At 25.5% G+C, this 19,800-nt stretch overlaps 1 protein-coding gene across 2 annotated transcripts; it reads right to left on the reverse strand.

Moving 5' to 3' along the window:
- Window positions 1–7,008: 7,008 nt before the first annotated feature.
- On the reverse strand, window positions 7,009–19,781 carry LOC132917458 (uncharacterized). 2 transcript variants are annotated; one of them, XM_060978207.1, is made up of 17 exons: window positions 19,572–19,781; window positions 19,425–19,492; window positions 17,116–18,494; window positions 16,379–16,438; window positions 15,307–15,423; window positions 15,114–15,242; window positions 14,824–15,019; window positions 13,560–13,657; window positions 13,282–13,486; window positions 11,428–11,667; window positions 11,242–11,363; window positions 10,628–10,882; window positions 10,450–10,560; window positions 10,202–10,392; window positions 8,242–9,866; window positions 8,039–8,183; window positions 7,009–7,339 (listed from the first exon to the last, which is right to left on the reverse strand). In XM_060978207.1, exons 3-17 carry the CDS (start codon window positions 18,411–18,413, stop codon window positions 7,314–7,316), a joined length of 4,818 nt encoding a protein of 1,605 aa, XP_060834190.1. In that variant the 5' UTR covers window positions 18,414–18,494; window positions 19,425–19,492; window positions 19,572–19,781; the 3' UTR covers window positions 7,009–7,313. The 2 variants fall into 2 exon arrangements, with proteins under 2 accessions (XP_060834190.1, XP_060834189.1); XM_060978206.1 differs by having other exon boundaries at window positions 19,568–19,781.
- Between the last annotated feature and the right edge of the window lie 19 nt (window positions 19,782–19,800).

Raw genomic sequence — 19,800 nt, forward strand, 5'->3', positions numbered from 1 at the left:
CTCGAAACTTGTAAATAGTACTAGACAGGCACAATACACGTGTTTCGAAGTATAAATATATTTTTTTTAAATACATATTACATAATACTAATATATTATACTATACCCATTGATTAAATATACAATATATGTATTGTATATTGTATATTTAATCGACGATATACCTAACCTAAACATATTTGTAGGGACATAAAATATAGACATATAGTAATATAAAATAGGGTATTATATTATTATTTATATTTTTAAATATGTATTCTAAAAATTTGCCAACTGTTGGTGGTTGGTCGTATCACGGAACGATGATATTAGATATTATAGTTATCAGTGCCGTAGCTTGGGGAGGCACGCCCACCCTCGAAAATAAAATATTTTTTGGCGTCAGCTTAGTGTTCAAAAATTCCTTATGTTAAATCGAAAATATATTTAAATGATTCAAAGTAAATCTATGATAAATTATTTGTAATTTTTATTCATAAATGCCAAATAGTAATAATGATTTTAGACATTAAGACATAGGCGTAAGGTGATTAAATATATTGAGAGGGCTGAAGCCCCACTATAAATTGTCGACGTATCATTTCGTGGTGGGCTCTGTTGACCATATAATACAACTATACAAGGTCAAGGTGCTTCTGTCGTTTCTGAAATGGATGAATAAGTTACTAATATTAAATATATTATATATACGTACTCACTGTGATAGTCCAATGAAGATTGTTTGAAATTTATTTCTATCTTCAATTTCAAAATCTGGATTTATTTAAATTATTTTTAGAATATTATCTTGAATGTAAAAATAAACACTCTAGTTGTATTTTTTGAAGTTTTTAATAGTACAGTGAAACTTCCATATAACGAAGTCGAACAAGCAACAAAAAAAATTCGTAATATGGAGGAATTCGTTATAGAATTACGTATTTATTAACAATAAAGCTCATAGTTCTTAAAAATATTTCGTTAAACATAAAATATTGTGAAATGGAAGTTTCACTGTATATTAAAAAATTAACTCCCCCCCCCAAGCCACCCAAAATATGCCCTATGGGTTTAAAGGATTTAAATTTAAGAACTACATTATCTAGCTGTTATCTCTCGTAGGTTTTTTCAATATTTTAATGTTTAATCAATTTCTATGAGCATTTTTTATGCTTTAATACATATTATGAGAGCTGACAGAAAATGTCCTTACATTTAAGTTTAATAATAGGTCAATTTGCTCTAAAAATTAAGATTGGAAATAACAACACAAGACAACCTAAATGAAGCTCTAAGAGTCTGAGCCTGAGCCCAAATCATCATTTTATTTCTCAAATATATTGATATGAATAAATCATCATGCAATCTAGGAAATCCAATTTATTTATTCATACGTAGCCAGGTAGCCATATGGGCCTATGGCAGTTCCGGGGAAGGGGGCCACAGAAGCACATAACCCGTCCCTCCTCATTCCTGCCAATGAACTATGGAAAACATTTTGAAATAATCATTTTTTATTTTTACATACATCGTACACATAGTTAATAAATATATAATTTTAAAAACTAAGTAAATATCTATATAATAGTCGGACAGTCGGTATTGAAACTTCATTCTAATTTATATAACTTTAATATAGGTATATAATTAATATTCTAAAAATGTAAATAATGTGCTCCCTTAAAAAAATGTCTAGATTCACCGCTGTATGTGGCTATAATATTTATTATTATTTTAAGCTTACTAAGCTAAGATGCTGATGATGTACTAAAAATAAAAAAATAAAATGTATGGACTATGGTCTGGTACTTTTGTTAGTAATAAAACGAATAATAATATTCGAATTAAAAGTAAAATTTCATATTTACAACACTTATTAGTTATTATAATATACTAATATTCATTAGGTAATACATCAATCTATGGTTTATTAAACTAATAATAATAATAATGATTATTGATTTTATTGGACATCAAATGGTACAATTAAATATAATTACAATCAATAATATTTAGTATAATAAACATGTATAAATAGTATAATGTCCTAACTCACCGCTGAGGATAACCTCTTATTGGTGTAAGTACCTAGTACCTACTATTTATTAATACAAATAAATAACAAAAAAGATAATACCTAAAATGAATACATGAAGAAATTTGGAAGTGAAAAATATAGAATATTAATAGATACCTATAATTATAATTATAGTTGTTATTATTCAATAATTTTACCATTACATACTAAGTTGATTAAATAGATTCATATCACATACACTTAGCTAATAAATCGTTTGTGTTATTTATATTATTTTACATTTTTAATGGACCTTTTGTATTAAATATAAAATTTTTAGATTTGCAATTTATGATATGTATTGGGGTTTTATAACTTTAGACTTACTTAAGAAAAATATAGTCTTGACTTTAAATGCAGGTACGTAAAAAAATTGTTTGGGGGGGAGGTTTTAACCCCCTCTGTATACGTGCCTGCTTTAATGCCCTATAGTAGTAGGGATCTCTACATTATTTTTCTGTCGTGTATTTTAGGATGTTGGTGTAAATTGCTTAAAACTAATTAGATTCAATTTGTATGTAAAATAAAGGGCATACCTACCGTAGTTATATTAACATACTTACATACCTAATGTATATTATAATATTGTAGTTTTGAGATAAAAGTATATGTGTAGACTTATATTATACTTATATTTTAGTAAACAAAAGGGTCATAAAGTGATAACTGATACGTAGATATATATTCTAGCATTTCAAAAATTAAAGATAAAACCAAGTGCCCCCCACCAAAAAAAATTTAGCTACACCACTGATACCTATACAAACAATGCATTATATTCGTCTACACAAGGCAAATCCAATTTTTTTAGATAAATCATCGTTACACAGGTGCGTATACAAGGGGGGGGGGGCTATGGGGACTGAGCGGACTAAGGGATACTCCTCCCTTAGGCCTTAAGTACCTACTAAAAATATTTCAAAACTCACATTAATGTCTCAATGCCTGTGCTTTTATGTGCTTGAAGTAATTTTTTTTACAGTAGATATAGTCTCGCTAATCCGGACAATTTTTATTTCGTACTTACTTTGAATTTCTTTAATTTTCTATAAATTTGTATTGATATAATATGTACATATGTAATACATATATCACAATAATAACAATAACAATGTGTAATGTAAAATTGTAAATCAATAAATTTTGAATTTGTAAAAATACATAAGGTGTTTTTTGAAAAATATTAATTAGTAGGTTAAAAAAAATGTCATTCCGTTTAATCCGGATTTTCGATAATTCTGATCGAGTCCCGGTCCCATCTAGTCCGGATTAGCGAGACTACTGTATTTATCTCCCCGGTCCCCCCTTATGTATAATTTCTAGATCCGCGCCTTTCGTTACATATTGCTGAATTGCTCTGTGGTTACCTACGAAAAATAGACACTATGATGTTTAAATGTTTTGATCAATATACATTTTTTACTAGACCACAATTTTAAAAGATCCCCTCGTGAAGTAAATAGAGTACTAGACTATAAAATTATTTTAAAAAATATAGTTACATAAACAGTTCACCGAGGTTATCAGTTTATCACTAGCAAATGCTGGTACCTTCCGTCGATATAGATCTAGCATTCTAGCTAGACTTCATATCAGATCCTATTGTCATAGATTATAATATTATTAATATTATGAATATTTCTTATTATATAGCTGTGTTAATATAACACAAGGACAAAGATAGGTATGCTCCAAAGAGTAATATTACTCTATGGTATACTCTTACAAGTGTTACAACTCGTGTTATCATCATAATTGGCAATTACGTGGATTTAAAATTACAGAATATATTATTTACAATAATAATTAGGTATGGTGTTTTACTATAACCACAGAAGTACAGAACAGTATAAACACAAACTGGGAGGTAGTTTAATAAAAAATTAAAATATTTTTAAAATATTTCTGGAAAAGAATATTCAGTATGAAAATTTAAAAAAATAATGCGACGAGCATGTTAAATTTAATAAATATAAAAAAGTAGACATACGAAAGTACACCGCTGTGCAGTGTGCAGTACATTAGGCGCCTGATTTACTTTAGTATTAATATAACGGTAGGATTAAATTGTTTTTTAAAAACATGCATTTAGTATATTATGAGTATTTACTATTTAATTACCTATTATTAAAATAAAGAATAATATATATTTATACCATGATCATATATTATTGACTATTGTTATTATTAACTTTTGAGTAAATAGTAACCTAGCATCTAGCCTTATGGCTTATACGAGTTATACCGTAATTCGTAAAACAGTGTGAATAGGTTCATGGTATAAATATTTTAATATTTTATGATATCAAAAGGCACGAAATTTTGAATTATGACAAAATAATTAACATCGATAAAGTATGTAATTTCGTCAAAATTTGAATATAAAATTTTAATTAATAAATAATTGTCCTTATTTAGATTATATGTTAACTATATTTTTAATTTAAATATGAGCTACTTAGCCTACTTATAATAAAGTTATCATAACCTTGTATCAAATTTGAAAATTTTAGGTAGATTTTATGATATTTAAAATTGTATTAACTTTCAAATAAAAATACTCGTATGTTAATTCTTAATTATGTAAGTTTGTTAATTTAAGTAATTTAATGAATCTCGTCAAAAATTGAACTCGAAATGTATATGTACTAAGAAAAGTTGTGCATATGTATTTTTTTAAATTTTTAATTATTTTTATACTAACACAAAGATAACTTGCGTAATTTTGTATTAAATTTTCTGTTCTTTTGACAGAAGGTAATATTTTTTATTTATTTAAAAAAAAAAAAAATTCAAAAATATAAATTTTCTATAAATACATGCAGTCAAAATATTTTAAAAATTATTTCATGACGTATAGGTACAGAAATGATAATACATAAAAACACTTTGGTGATAATTTAAATTTAAAATTTCTTTGGTTATAGCAATGTTTGAATTATTGGAAAATAAAGGAATACATTTTATCTAAAACTAGTTTAACATAAAAATTCCTGTTTGTTAAAAAATTACTGGAAAATTTTTACTTTTGAGCACTCAAAGTATCAATTAGATCCAATTTTCTAACAAGAAACTACTCTTCAAATTTGAAAATCAAATCATTTTTATTAACTGAAAAGGCGATAAGTCATTGTTAGTTTAATTAAAAATGCCAAAAGTTAAACTGTATCAATTTTCTCTTACTTTTGACTTGTGTGCCTATTAAAATTTGTTTCGTTTTTAAGGGTATTATTGTGTTAATATAAAGGATTTTTTTATTATTGTTTATTGTTTAGCATTTTTTGAGTTTTTAAGGCATTTAATCTGGGTCCGTTGATCCCTAATTGGCCTAATTAACATAAAGCCAGTCTATAAATTTATTAAATTTTATTCTTACGATTTCTTACTCGAAGATTTTTTTCTATACAACAACACATTAAACTAATATGGGTATTATAGGTATTAGGTACTAGGTATATGTTAGAGGCGGCCAGCGAGCCGCCTAATATAAGAGCTGAAATAAAAAAAAGGTCATATTATAATTATATTTTATTAATATAAAATTATATTATAAAAATGTTTTGTATCTTACGATAAGATGAGAGCTGCATTAACGCGAGCCGCAGTCTGACCACTCCTGGTTTATGTCTACAATATGAAAATGTTTATCCTATCATTAGCCATAGGATGTTGGTCAGCCAATTTTGAAATCCTTTTTTTTTCATTAATTTTTTGAAAATCAATTTAATAAAAATAAGTATAATTACAAATAATTTAAATTAAATAACTCATCCTATAAATTTACAATTAACTTTTATATCAACTCACTTATATGTTTTTTAAATAATACCTATAAAATATCTTTATTATAATTATTATATTTATTAATGGGTCTTAAATTCTGTAAGTATGGTATAAAAATGTATCTTCTTTTCTTAAAAATTAATTGTTATTGAATATTGACACATTTGTTATTATTATTTATTTATTTTTTTTTTTATCAATAAAATAAGCTAATATTAAATTTATTTTGAAACATTATATTATTATTTTCTTACTATTTAAATAATACTAATGAAATTACTAAAAATAATGAGTTAAAAATCTGAAAGACAAGCATCCTAAAATCAAACTGCTATCAACTTCCTGGGACCAAATACCCCATCTTAATATATTCTGTAGATGAAACGTGTGTTAACTCAATTTTATGACTGGAATGAAACGTCCATTGAATTTAATTATTTATAAAATTGTTATGTGGTACAACTAATGATTTTATTTTGTGCTTAAACTAATAAAAAACCATTTTCAGGATAATATTAAATATTAAAAAGCTATAACTATAATATAATTAGCTAAGAGAAAACTCAGTCAATTTATATTATTTTATATTATTTATAGACATTTTAAAAATGAGTATTTTACTTTATTTTACGATTTATGTCAATTATTACATTTTTATTTTTATATCACTAGTCATTCAAATGTATAATAACAACTAACTGAACTAAATTTAATTTAATTAAAAAATATATTGTTATTCTATTAACAATAAACAATTCAAACATTAAAAAAAGATAGACTAGATTAAAAAAAAATATATAAATATAATATTCCATCAATAAATAGTAAGTTGTGAATTTGTGATACTTAGTGATACTTAAGCCACAAATTCATATATTATAATTTTTAAACACATAACTACACTCTGTCCAGTGAGAGAACGCGACGCAAACCAACCAAAATCAGTTATACTGCGCAATCCTTGATGATACCCAGCCTAAAGTGAACCAGTTTTGATTACATGGTGACACGGGGGGATACGCAGAATCGGCGCATTCTCTCGCTGGACAGCCCATATAATATAAATTATTGTATTTATGTTTGAATCAATTTGTTACTATTATATAGTATATGTATGAACACACATCATCAATACAGATTACCTTTACAAATAAATAAGAAAACCAAAATAATAATTTAATAACCTTTTATGTATGTACTTCTAAAATATAAAAAAAACAACATAGTAATTAACAAAATGTAAAAAAATTAAATTATAAGTTATGACTGTATATAAAAAAGAAAATATTTATTTACATAGAATAGAAATAGTCAAACTTAATTTAAAAACATAAATGATCTAATCAGTCTAAAATAAATCAAAATTATGATTAATTATTAATACTTAGCATTAAAAACATAACAACTTCAAACAAAAATTATTGGCAGTTAAAGTGTTATACTAAAACAAAACAGTAAACATTTTTCATATAACTTACTTTGGTTTGTGATTAGTTTGTTCTGAAAAAGAAATATTTCATTAAATAAATTAACATAGTAAAAATAATTAAATTCTTTAAGATGACACTTTCATGCAATTATTGTCTACATAATGTAAAACATATCAAATTTGTGTTAATCAGAATCAATTTTGTTTTTTAGCTTAAATAATAGTATGAATTGACCTATTTTTAAAATTAAAGGTAAGGACATTATTACTTATTAGGATGAGTAGTTTATGAAAGGAATTATGCCAAAATAATATTTTCAAAAATTTTGATAGATTTTGAAATAATGATTGTTATTTAATAAAAGAATTGTCCTATATATTGTAAAACATCATCAAAAAAAGCTGACACTTAAGAAAAGATACTTTTTTTTAAGTTTATAATAGCCAGCCTAATAGTGACCTTTTATTCTAATATTAACTTAACAACACAATATCGATTTTGATGAATTCAAATCTTACATGTTTTATGTTTACAAGACGGAGACAACACACGCATACAACACCTAACAATGGCTTCATTTTTAGTCATCCAAATAAAAACCAGTAAATAAGTTGTTTTTTTTTGTCAATTTTATGATCAGAACATGTACAACCGAGATTTTGCTTAGCTCATTATAAACAGATTTCAAAATTCAGCTTTAAAACATGATTTTTAAGATATATTTTCCAGAGGATTAAAAACTGATAATAAAATTAAAAATCACACATACCATTAGATTTTTTTTTGTAGGATTCTCCAAATCGTGACATATACTTTCTGATATATTCAGCAACTTTATCTTTTGTACTATCACTTATTTTTAATTTGTCCACTTTTTTTAATTGTAACTCTTTCAACAACACATTTTCATTAATCTGTAAAAAAAGTTTAGTGTTTTCATAAAAAACATTAAAATTAATAATTATTAGTTACTTTTCTAGCAAGATATTTAAAATCTTCATTGCTTCTTATACGTCCTTGTTGACAGGTCTTTTTAGCATATGATCCTAATGTCTTTACAATAACAGTAGCCATTGAATGATAATAGTCAATTATTTTCTTCATTTCCTTTCTATTATCAGGAATAAGCTTTAATACATCCACTGATAAAGACATCATGCTTATAGGTATCTTATGTTTTCTTTGACTACGTAATTGATCTAATTCAATTGACTTGTCTCGTAAACTAATGCGCCTATTTCTTGATGCTTTGAATTTTGCAACAATAGGTGTAATGATTTGATCATTAGTTGAATCAAGACCAGGGATTTGAAAATTATCATCACCTTGAATAGCAGAAGTAGAAGGCTGAAGAATAGATTTAGGTTCATTTCGTATTTCAAATGGATGACACTTCATTAGAGGCTTTTGTTTCACAGTATTTTGATTCAAATTAATTGGTCTTACTTCTGGGTGTGACAAATTTGGTGATGTCTCACCTTCTATCCAGAATGTAACTCTTTTTTCTTTAGGTCTTTTTAAATAATCATCTACATTAATACTACTTTGTCTCTTTAATGCTGATTTTGTTACATTGACAAGACTATTTTTCAATGCTAAACGATGTAAACTACCCTTACGCAATATATTACGTTTTGTAGCTGGTATTTCATCACGGTTTCTTTTTAAACCTTTCAGTTGGATTCCCCATTGTCGTTTTAAAACAGGTGCAAAACCATTTTTGGTTTTTACGTGACCAACTACTTTTTTTAAAACTTTTGGTTTCATATTATTGTATAATTCGATTTCTTTGTCAGTTTCATGATATGTAACTATATCTGAGTTGAGAGCTTTTGAAACAAACGTTTTTGGTACTGAGTTTTCATCTTCAGGTACCAATACCTTTTTTAATAAAGAATTAAATATGGCATTTGCAAATTTATTTTCTTGAGATACTTTAATAGTTTTAGGAATTGGCACAACATCTTCACTTAATGTGTTTGAAGTCACATTAGTTTTTTCGTTGATGAAAACAATTTTATTATTTTTATCACAAACGGTCTTCAACTTTATGTCAGACAAGGATACTTTTTCAATTTTTGTATTATCATTTTTATGTTTTAAATTCTTAACTGTAATTAATTTTGATGGCTGGTTTTTAAAAGAATTACTTATAACTTTAATTCTTGCTAATAAATCGGCACCAGATTGTACAACTCTGGTACAAGGTTTCTTGGAATGTTCTATTTCTGAATTAACAACTTTAATTTTATCAGGATTATAATGCTTGCGTAAACTGTCATTGATCAAATTAAAGACATTAGTTTCAGCTAACTTAATTAGATGTTTTGTTGGAGACAGATTAGGTGATTCAATATCTTGATGAACAGGTTTATTGTTTGATAGAGTAATATTTTGCAGTTGTGTTATTAATGGTTGACTAGATGTCTGTAGCGGAGGAGTATTAAAAAATGTTGGTTGATTAACTTGATGATAATCAGATAAAGCTTGAGACTGTATATAAGAATATTGTGGAAATTGAATTAATGGTTGTTGAAATGTTTGTGGTGGCATGTAATTCAAACATGAATTCGACATACTATAATTGATTATTGAATCTGAAACAGAACATTATAATCAAGCACATTAGCATATAAATAATTTAAAAATAAAATACATATAAACATATGTATTATGCAAGTCTGTATCCCACAAATATTTATTAAGTCATCAATATAATATAGTATAAAGTATAGCGTTAGGTGGAATTTAAATTTAATTAGTCAATATAAATATTTTTTTTTAAAGAAAAATGTTTTCACTGATTCTATAATTAGTAATTACTGTTCTTTAATTTTTAACTTGAAAATATTTAGAAATATTAGTTTACAATAATTGTATTTAATATAGAAATTTAAATAAATATTCAAGTATAGTAAAATATTTATATTACTTTGATCTATGTGTGTTGCTTGTAATGAAGAATCCCATTTTATCTGTTCACTAGTTCCATTATTATTGTTTGATGTTGAATTATTGCAACTAAGGAAATTCTGAGGATGTTGTAAATAATTTTCATTAGATTTTTTATTTACTACTCCCTCACATTTTTCATACCAATCATCCATCACTTTTTTCCTAAACCTAAAACAGAAGAAATTAGTATGTCAACAAATATATTGTTGCTAAAATAATTTTTACATTTTTTGGCGTTCTTGATCCACTTTAAATTTATATTCTTTTCTCAATTGTGTACGATCTAAAGTTAAAGTTTGTTGATTCCGTACTTTATATTTATTTGAATGTCTAAACCTTGAATTAAAAACATTTTAATAATTTAAAACAAAGTTATTTTATTTAGTGATTTATTAACACTTACGTTTTTCGATCAAAAGTAGGTATGACCATCGAAGATTGATAACGATCATCAATAAGTTTACTTGAATTTATTTTTGTTGTTGGTTTATGCTGATCTATTTTTTTGGGAATTTTAAACACCATTTTCAATACAATCCACTTTTTCCACAAAGCTCTAGATTTTTTTACCAGACTATTTATTATTCCATTATCATTTGGCAATAAATTGTCAATTTCTTGACAATGATTTTTGATTTCTGTCGCAGGATACTCTAAACTAAAAAATATCAAATATATTTATTATTTAAATTTAATAAAAGGCAGTTAAATAAACTGTTAAGTTAATATCATTTTATTTTTCTTCTAGTATTTATTTATAAAAGATCAGTAAAATGTATCATCTCTGTCCTACACAATTTGATAAACTTAAAAGATTTTTAAATAAAAATCTAAATAAGATTTTATGTTTTAGAAAAGACTACTTTGAACTTGAAGCACTCTTCTATACAATAAGTGAAAAAAAAGTATTAAAAACCAATACATTTCTCACAGTATGTAATATTCATAGGTCATAAATAAGATATTTAATGCAAGTAAAAAGACAATAAAATTAATCAAAATAATATTTGATGAAACCTTTCAATTTTAGCTTTGACGTCTTGTGGAATTTCAGCCCATTCAGCAACAACATCTAATACTTTAGATTTAGTAATAGTATTTCTGTTTGTAATCGGTAGTTCAGCTAAGATTTCCAAAATCTGCAAGTTTTAAAAATAAATTTTGAAATAGGAATAAGATTTATAATTAAATTAGTAAATTTACCATTAATTTAAAAGATTCATTTTCATTTGATGTCATCCAATTATGAATAATACTGAGTCCACTAAAATCCATAAATAATCTTTTGTTCATATCATGTTCTCGTATAAATGTTAAGACATGTAAACGACTGACACTGTCTGTAATATGTACCATAAGTCTATTCAAATTCAATGTTGCCATTTCTTGATCAGCTTTTAATCCAGTTTTTAATTTGGCAATTTCTGTCAATTGTCTCCTCAACTATTAAAAATATAATTCATTTACATATTAGTAAAATAATTATGTATATTTAGGTAAATGTAAAGAAATTACTAATACAGTAAAACCTGTCTAAACAGATAAAATGATAAATTCCTGGTAAAAATATGGGTTTTATAAAGTATTTTGACTTGTCTATAATGGATTTGGGAAATAATATTTCTCCCAATACTTTAATAATGGATAACACTCTTAGTTCAAACTCAAATATAATTACATACATTTTTACTTATTATACAAGTGGCATTGGTAATGACAATGCCGAGTGCGATTAAACGTCAAGGCATAATTCGTAATTCACAAATAATTACATACTCCTCTATCGCTGATAATGATATTATTAATTGAGTATATTTATAATTATATATGTATCTAAAAACCTATGTGTAATATATATTAATATTTACTATTAGCTTTTATGTATTGACTTGTATAAAATAATTGATAAAGTTGCTAGAAAAAAAAGTGTTAATACAACTATTAATGTTCTAAAATTTTGATATAAAATCTTTGTATCCAAAAAAAAAGATATGTATTAATCATTTTTGTTATAGTTTTTTATTTTAATATTTTAGTTTAAAATTAATTTTTTAAATACTACAAGTGAAGCAAGCAATAATTTTTATTTTTTGGTTACCCTTTAAAATAATTTTCTATAAAAAATTCCGTCAAACCAAAAAGCTAACCCAATACATATCCTTATGTATTCTATACAATTTTTATATTATTGAATAGCAAATAACAACAGAACAATACTTAATGGTTGAAATCAGGAGAATGTTTAAATTATTTTCAAACCTTATTTAATAATTATTTAATAATGGTACCATGTCATTGTCATTTATACATAATCAGAGACAAAGCAGTAAAAAATATTTTTTTAGATTTAAGCAGGGCTTTGCACCCAAATGTAACCCAAAATCCGAAAGTATATATTTTTTTTAATTATATTTGCTTTAAAAATCTATTATTAATAGAATTATTATAAAAATTATTATATCAAATTTGTATAGCAAATTTCATGTTAATTGATATAAAACTTGGGTCTTTTTAACACCCAAATTAACCGTAATTAACCCTAATAAATTTATATTTAACCGTAATCAGAAAAGTTTGTTAACCTGAAACGCAAAAATTCAATAACCCAAATTTTCTTTTAACACCTAAAATTCAAAATTAAAATGATTACGGTGCAAAGCCTTGGATTTAAGTGTTGAAAAATTAATATTAATATAGTACTAATATTTTAGTACCTTTTGTGGTTCTTGAAAGATGAGGTGGGAGGGCCTCAGTTAGAATTAAACACCTTTTTAACTGAACTCTGCACCACTGTGTGATAGGCATTATTTTTATTTAATGTAATGTAAATGTTTATGCAATGCATGCGATCTTGGGTTAGGAACATATTATTTCCTTAACCATAGTTGTATTATAGCATAGACATATGGGGTCTTGTCTCTATTCTGTACTCTAAGCATGTTTTGTTAATATAAACATAACACAGTGTTCTTTTTTTGCTTACTGACAGTAAATCAATTAAAAACTTGAATAGTTTTTATAGTTAAGTATGTGTAAGTTATATAAAAAAATAATAACCTCTCTTAATTTATTTTCATTATTATTAGCAGCTCTCTTTTCCAAAATTTTCTTTTTCCTTTTTTTTTCTTCGGGTTTTGATATAAAGACATTTTCATTAGCACTTTCACTGTCTTCAGAACTATTATGGTCAACAATTTGAGATGATTTATTGATGTATCCACGACATTTTGAGGAACCACAATAACAAATTTGAGCACCATCACTGAAAATTTAAGAATTTTTTAAGATTTAGAATAAATATAAATATATAAAATTTAATTATTTTATAAGTTTACCCAAAGATTTGAAAACTATAATCAAATGTGATTTCTTCACCTTTTTTAATAGGCCGTGTGCTAAAGAAACCAATACGAGACTGGCCCAATACATGCCACTAAAATCAAAATTAATTTGTATTTTTAAACTGTGAAATTAACTATGGCTAAAATGTTAAAATGTTTAATATATTATCAGTATTTTGTAGTAAGCGCAAATTATAAATGTATAAATATTAAATACACATCATTTAGTTCTAATCTTTGTAAATATAATGGCAAAGATACAAAAATTAAACTTAAATTGTCAAAAAAACTAACAACTCTTACATATCAATAGTTGAAATTTCATTTTTATAACTGTTTATAATAAGTAAAACCACAGGGAATAAATAATTATTAATCTAACAATTGTATGAAAATGGAACTAAGGAAAAATATATCAATGAATAATAATACAGTTAAAAGACTAGATGACAGAATTGAAAACATAGGTGTGCGCAATGCGCATGGAGTCTGCAGCTTCATGTGAGGGACTCATGTTTATCATACCAAAGTATTTTTAATAATATTACTATAGTATTATAAAAATATATAATAAAAAAACCTTTTTTTAGTTTTCTCGCGTGATAATCTAAAACATGGATGTATCATAAAATTTTGCTATCACGGTTTAAAATGTTTGCAACACACACACATATATATATATATATATTATATGTATATACACTATATATAATTATTGTTTTTATAGTTTGTAAATCAAAGACTATTTATAACCGAGTCCGGCGTATAGGATGGTATCATGTTGACATAGATATGTATCTTATGTATATTTAACTACATTCAATATAGTATATTATACTTAAACTTTAAGAAATCATACTTTTTTTTTTAATAAATATAATTCAAATTTTAAACTACTTATTACTAAAGTGCGTTGTTTAATATTCTACTGTAAAAGTATGAGTGATTTTAAATTCTGAGGGAAGCAAAAAAGCTAAATAGTATAATTGCAAAAACTTAGATTGTAGATTGAGTTCTTTATGTGGTAAAAGAAAATGTTTAATGGCTCAGAATTGTTTTTTAGAATAAATTGTTTATTGTTTACATTGATTAGGTGCAAAATAATGTTTGGTGATTTTTTTATCTTATGAAAATTTTTGGCCCTATTTTTCTTATTGCATAACCTGCGAATAAAGTCTGTGCACACCTATGATTGAAAACTGTAATACTAAATTAAAATACAGAGATAAGAAAATATTATATAATATTAAAAATTTACCTTTTCACCAACTGAATTTGGATCACAGCTATGATTAATAAATCTAGTCACATTTCCTTTTGAAGTAGAATCAATAATTTCATCGGGATTTAATTGAACCATATAATTCAAATTTTTATATTCTTCTTTTGTTAGACGATTACACATTTCGTTATAATCAATAACTTCACCAACATATTCACTAATTAAAACACCTCTATAAAAGAAAAATTTATTTTATAGTATTTATAATATAAAATCAAAATCAAAACTAAATTCTATTAAATTTAAAATAACTAATATTTATATACTTAGGAATATCTTCGATAGCACAAATCCCATAACCTTTATTGGCAGTTTTAATAATATTAGTTTTCTTGAATTGTTTATTCTGAAATTGTTTATTAGTACAATATCTTTTAAGGGAACAACCCAAACCACTAGAAAAAATGTAAAACATAAAAACATTAATAAAAGATAAAATATAATTAATATAATAATCACCATTCAACTTTAAGCAGTCGATTCAGACATCTATCATCGCATCCTATATTTCCTTCCATTATATCTTCTTTAGATAATGTACACTCGCAATAATCGTTTATATCTCCAGATATTACTCTACAATTATAAAATAGCTTAATTTAAATATAATTATTAGATTGGAAAATAAAAATGCAATATACCCATTGTGTTGTCTCGGTCTTACTAACACATAGCATATTAACATGGCAATTTTTATGTTTTGAATAAACTATATTACTCTATTATATTTCATATTAGTCAATTGATCTATATTCTATCATCATATAATACTATACTCTATTCGAGTTAAAAAGACAACTTGGCAGTGACTAGTTCTTGTCAGAAGGTGGTCAGACAACAACAGTTTGTTTCCAAACCAAGACAACACATGTACACTTTATTCAGTTTAAGTTGACCCACTCGTCAGACAAAAACTGGTCGTGGTCACACATGTCCTGCAGCGCTAGTGTCCGATGTCGCATTACCACCTGTTGGAATGTTGGTTGTATGCGTGGTGGCAGCTGTCGACTCTGATAGTTAACAACGATCGGCGACGGCAGCTACCAATCACGGAACATATTTTACCGACCAGGGGGTCTGATTGTTTTGGCAGCTTAGTATGCATGCACGAAAGTGGATCAACTTAAACTGAATAGGGTATAGTTAAATCACATCTCTGGGTAATGAGTTGCCTTCTTAACTTAAATATAATGTAAAACACTACAAAAATATTTTTTATAATTTTATTTTAAAACAAGTTATGAGTATTATAAATTTTACAAAAAGTTTATGATTTAAAAATTCTATTAACTTGCTTTAAAATATGTATTTATAATAAAAATACTTAGATAGTCGTATTTATAGGTTTAATATTAATAAATATACAAAAAATATAATGATAATAGATCAATTTAATCTAATATTAAAAATATCAGAATTAAATTAATTATTCTGAATGTAAAATTTGCTTAAAGACTTTTTTTACAACACATAAGGCTATTAACATTCTTTTAAACAATTGAATTAATAAAAATAAACTGAGTTATTGTACCGTTGTTTCAGCTTACGTAGTATAGGAATTTCAGAAGGTGGATACAATTTTAAAGTCTGTCTGAAAAAAAAATAATAACAAAAATTAATAAAGGATTATTAAATTTGAAACTAATTGTGAATAACTTTAATAAAAGAAGATTTTAAGGAGACCTTAGTTTTGATTTTGAATAATGTTTTTTTTAATTTTATAAATAAAACAATAAATTTTTAGTCTTTGATCTAAAATAATCATTTATTATTTATTATTTTTATTATTCATTAATACTATAATTTTATACTGTATTTTCACAAAAGGTAAAAGTCAAATCATTATTGAGAACACATAAAATAACAAATTTAATTAATTTATAGAAACAAATATGTTTGAATAAAATCTAATAATTTTACAATAATACCATTTAATAGATTTTATATTTTAAACACGTACTACATAAAATACAATTGTCATAATTTATTATCATTTATGCTCAATGACTCAAATTGGCATCATATAACTAGTTATTTAAGGAACTAAAACTTTGTCAATGTTATGATTACACCATTTGATTTTTGTCAATCTTATAAAGTATTATTTAATATGTACTTTATTATATAAATCTATACATTTTTAAGATTTTTTTAATGAAACCCATTTATCCAGTTCAGAGAAAAGTATAAACAAAAAAAGTGTTTATTATACTATTAGTTTATTGTCATTTAATTTAAAATTTTTGATTAAAATTATATATTTCTTACCTATTAGGTCTGTATACATTTTCATCAACTAATGTAAAATTGGTAGCTTTTAATTTTTCATCAAATTCTACATCATTAATTCTTGCTTCAAGTAATTGATTTTTGTGTTCTTTGTAAATTTCATCAGCTACCTGATTAAAATTAACTTCTGGAACTTTCATATCATCAAGTATCTCTATATGATTATTTTTAGGTTTAATTCTTTTTGACTGTCGTCTTTTTTTTTTTTTGGGAGATTTTTTTTCAGGTTTTTGTAGTTTAAAAGTATCAATCACAGAATTTTTTAATTGATTTAAGTCATCAAAACTTTTATAACGTTTAAATGAATAATAAGTTTTTTTCAACACAAAATCACAACTTTTGGAACGAATTTCTCTGAGTTTACAAACAGGGTTACACTTTAAATTTTCCGGTTCAGAAAAAAATGATTTAGGTATCTCCAAATTGGTATTTTGATCTTTTTCATTGTATTGCTTTCCACTTAAAGTCAATTCATCAGATTGCTCAAACTTATTTAAATTTTTTGTAGATATTTCATTTAGTTCTGTAATATTTAATATTTTCTTACTCAAACCATCAAAATCTCTACAATTTAAATCACGCATATTTAAACAATATGATTGTTGGGCTGTGATTGTATGATTATCTATTATATTCTCTTTACGAGTTAATTTATTCTCATTGCTTAATAGTAACTCATTTAAATTTAAATATTTAATAGCATTAGAAAGATCTAAATAGTCTAGATCTTTTTCTAGTAATCTGGCATTATCTTTTACGTCTTTCGTAAATGAGAACTTAAACTTCCATGGTATAGAGGCTCGACGAATAGGTTTTGATGGTAATTTATCAATAATTTCAGTCATATTATTAACACTCTTTGATTGAAAAATTGAAATATTGTTCCAATCCACTGAAGTATGTCTTCTAATGATATTAGATTCTTGTGATATATTGTATTCTTGACCAATAACAGATGTATTAGATAATTGCTTCCATTTTTGTTCCTCTTCATTAAAACTTTTGGAAGAGATTTTTTTCTTTTTCTGATTTGACCGTCTATAATTCCTTCTATTATTGGTAGTCTTGCGAGATTTTCTTAATTCCAAAGAGTTGAATTCAGAACTATAATCAGTACTATCATTTAAATCACTTGTTGAAACATCTGTAACAGTATCAGACATATCTAATGAAGACTGTGACTCTTCCATCATCATTTCTATCTGACAAGATTGTGTCCATCGAGATTTAACTTTTACAGGCTTTTGATAATCCACTGGAGGACTACTAGAAGACATTTTAAGTTGAATTTATCTACAAATAAATGTAATGTTTTGTTTAATTTTTAAAGTGGTAGTTTGATTATGAATTGAATCCATCTGTGAAAAAAAAATGTATATTTTACATGAAAAATAATATCACAAAAGAGTAATCTTTTTTTTTTGTAAATTAGAAGCTGTTGTTTTCTCTATTTAGGTTGAGTCAACTGCATGTAGATAAAGACACTTATTATCATTGGACCTTCTAATACTTGAGTTTAAGTAAAGACAAAGTAAGAATTGTCGGTGGCCATATTGATAAATGGCACACTAATCAGTTACTACCACTAAGAATAAGCGATAGGAGCCATTCATGAGTGGGGATGCATAGATCTTTTAAGTCTTACCATGAAACCTATGGTAAGATTTAAATAGACTCAACCTATGAGCTGGGGTTGCCAAACATAAACTAATATCAGAGTATCGCAAGAAACCTGTAACTTGTGATTATGGCGAGAACCAAATAGAAAATCATCTATCACAGTGCAGACTAATTTCATTAGGATGGAAAAAGTACAATTAGGCATTGAATTAAAATCCCTTGAATTATTAGATATAACAACTTACTAGCTGCTCACATGCTAAATTGTATCACTATTAAACTATACAACTAAATTATATATATTTATCTAGTAGTAGAATTACACAGCATTTAAAACAAGAATAAAATTACCACCAAGGCTATTATTTTCAGTTATAACTAAAACAATTTAAATAATAAAAACAATCAATCAGTAAATTCAAATTAATCTGGCTCAACTATAGGAGACTTAATGTTAAAATGCTCTAGTGTGCTGAGATTTAAAAACTATTATTTTTATTTTTTGAATAATTATAATATTGTACTAAAAATCTGTACATGACCTAACTTAATCTTAAGGTAAAACCTAAAAATCATTCCATAAAAATGTGAAGAATGATGTTGAAACCTAATTAACTTTAATAATAACATTGTAATAAAACTAAGCAGATAAATAAAATATATCTCACAGTTAAAAGATGCATTATTTGTCCATATTGTTGATACAAATACAAACAAGAGTTGATAGAAGTTGATGCTGAAATCAAACGGTTCATAATTAGTAAGTTTGAGTTATATTTGTTAATTTAATAGAGGATTACCAAATACTCACCTACAATTATGTCTAATGTATTCACATCTCTTAGTCTTGGAGACATCAGAGAATCAGTAATAATATAGCATAACTCGGTAGTTCGACCATTTTCGAATGAAATACGGCATACAGGTAATGTAATGGAAAGAACAGAGATCGGCTTACTGCGAAAACACAACAAGCTCGTACGCAAAGCTCAACGCTATGGAATATTATGCGATTCCAGAAAGCCCTAAAAGAAAAATGACGCT

Source organism: Rhopalosiphum padi, chromosome 1 (genome assembly GCF_020882245.1).
Source record: "Rhopalosiphum padi isolate XX-2018 chromosome 1, ASM2088224v1, whole genome shotgun sequence".
Taxonomy (NCBI): domain Eukaryota; kingdom Metazoa; phylum Arthropoda; class Insecta; order Hemiptera; family Aphididae; genus Rhopalosiphum; species Rhopalosiphum padi.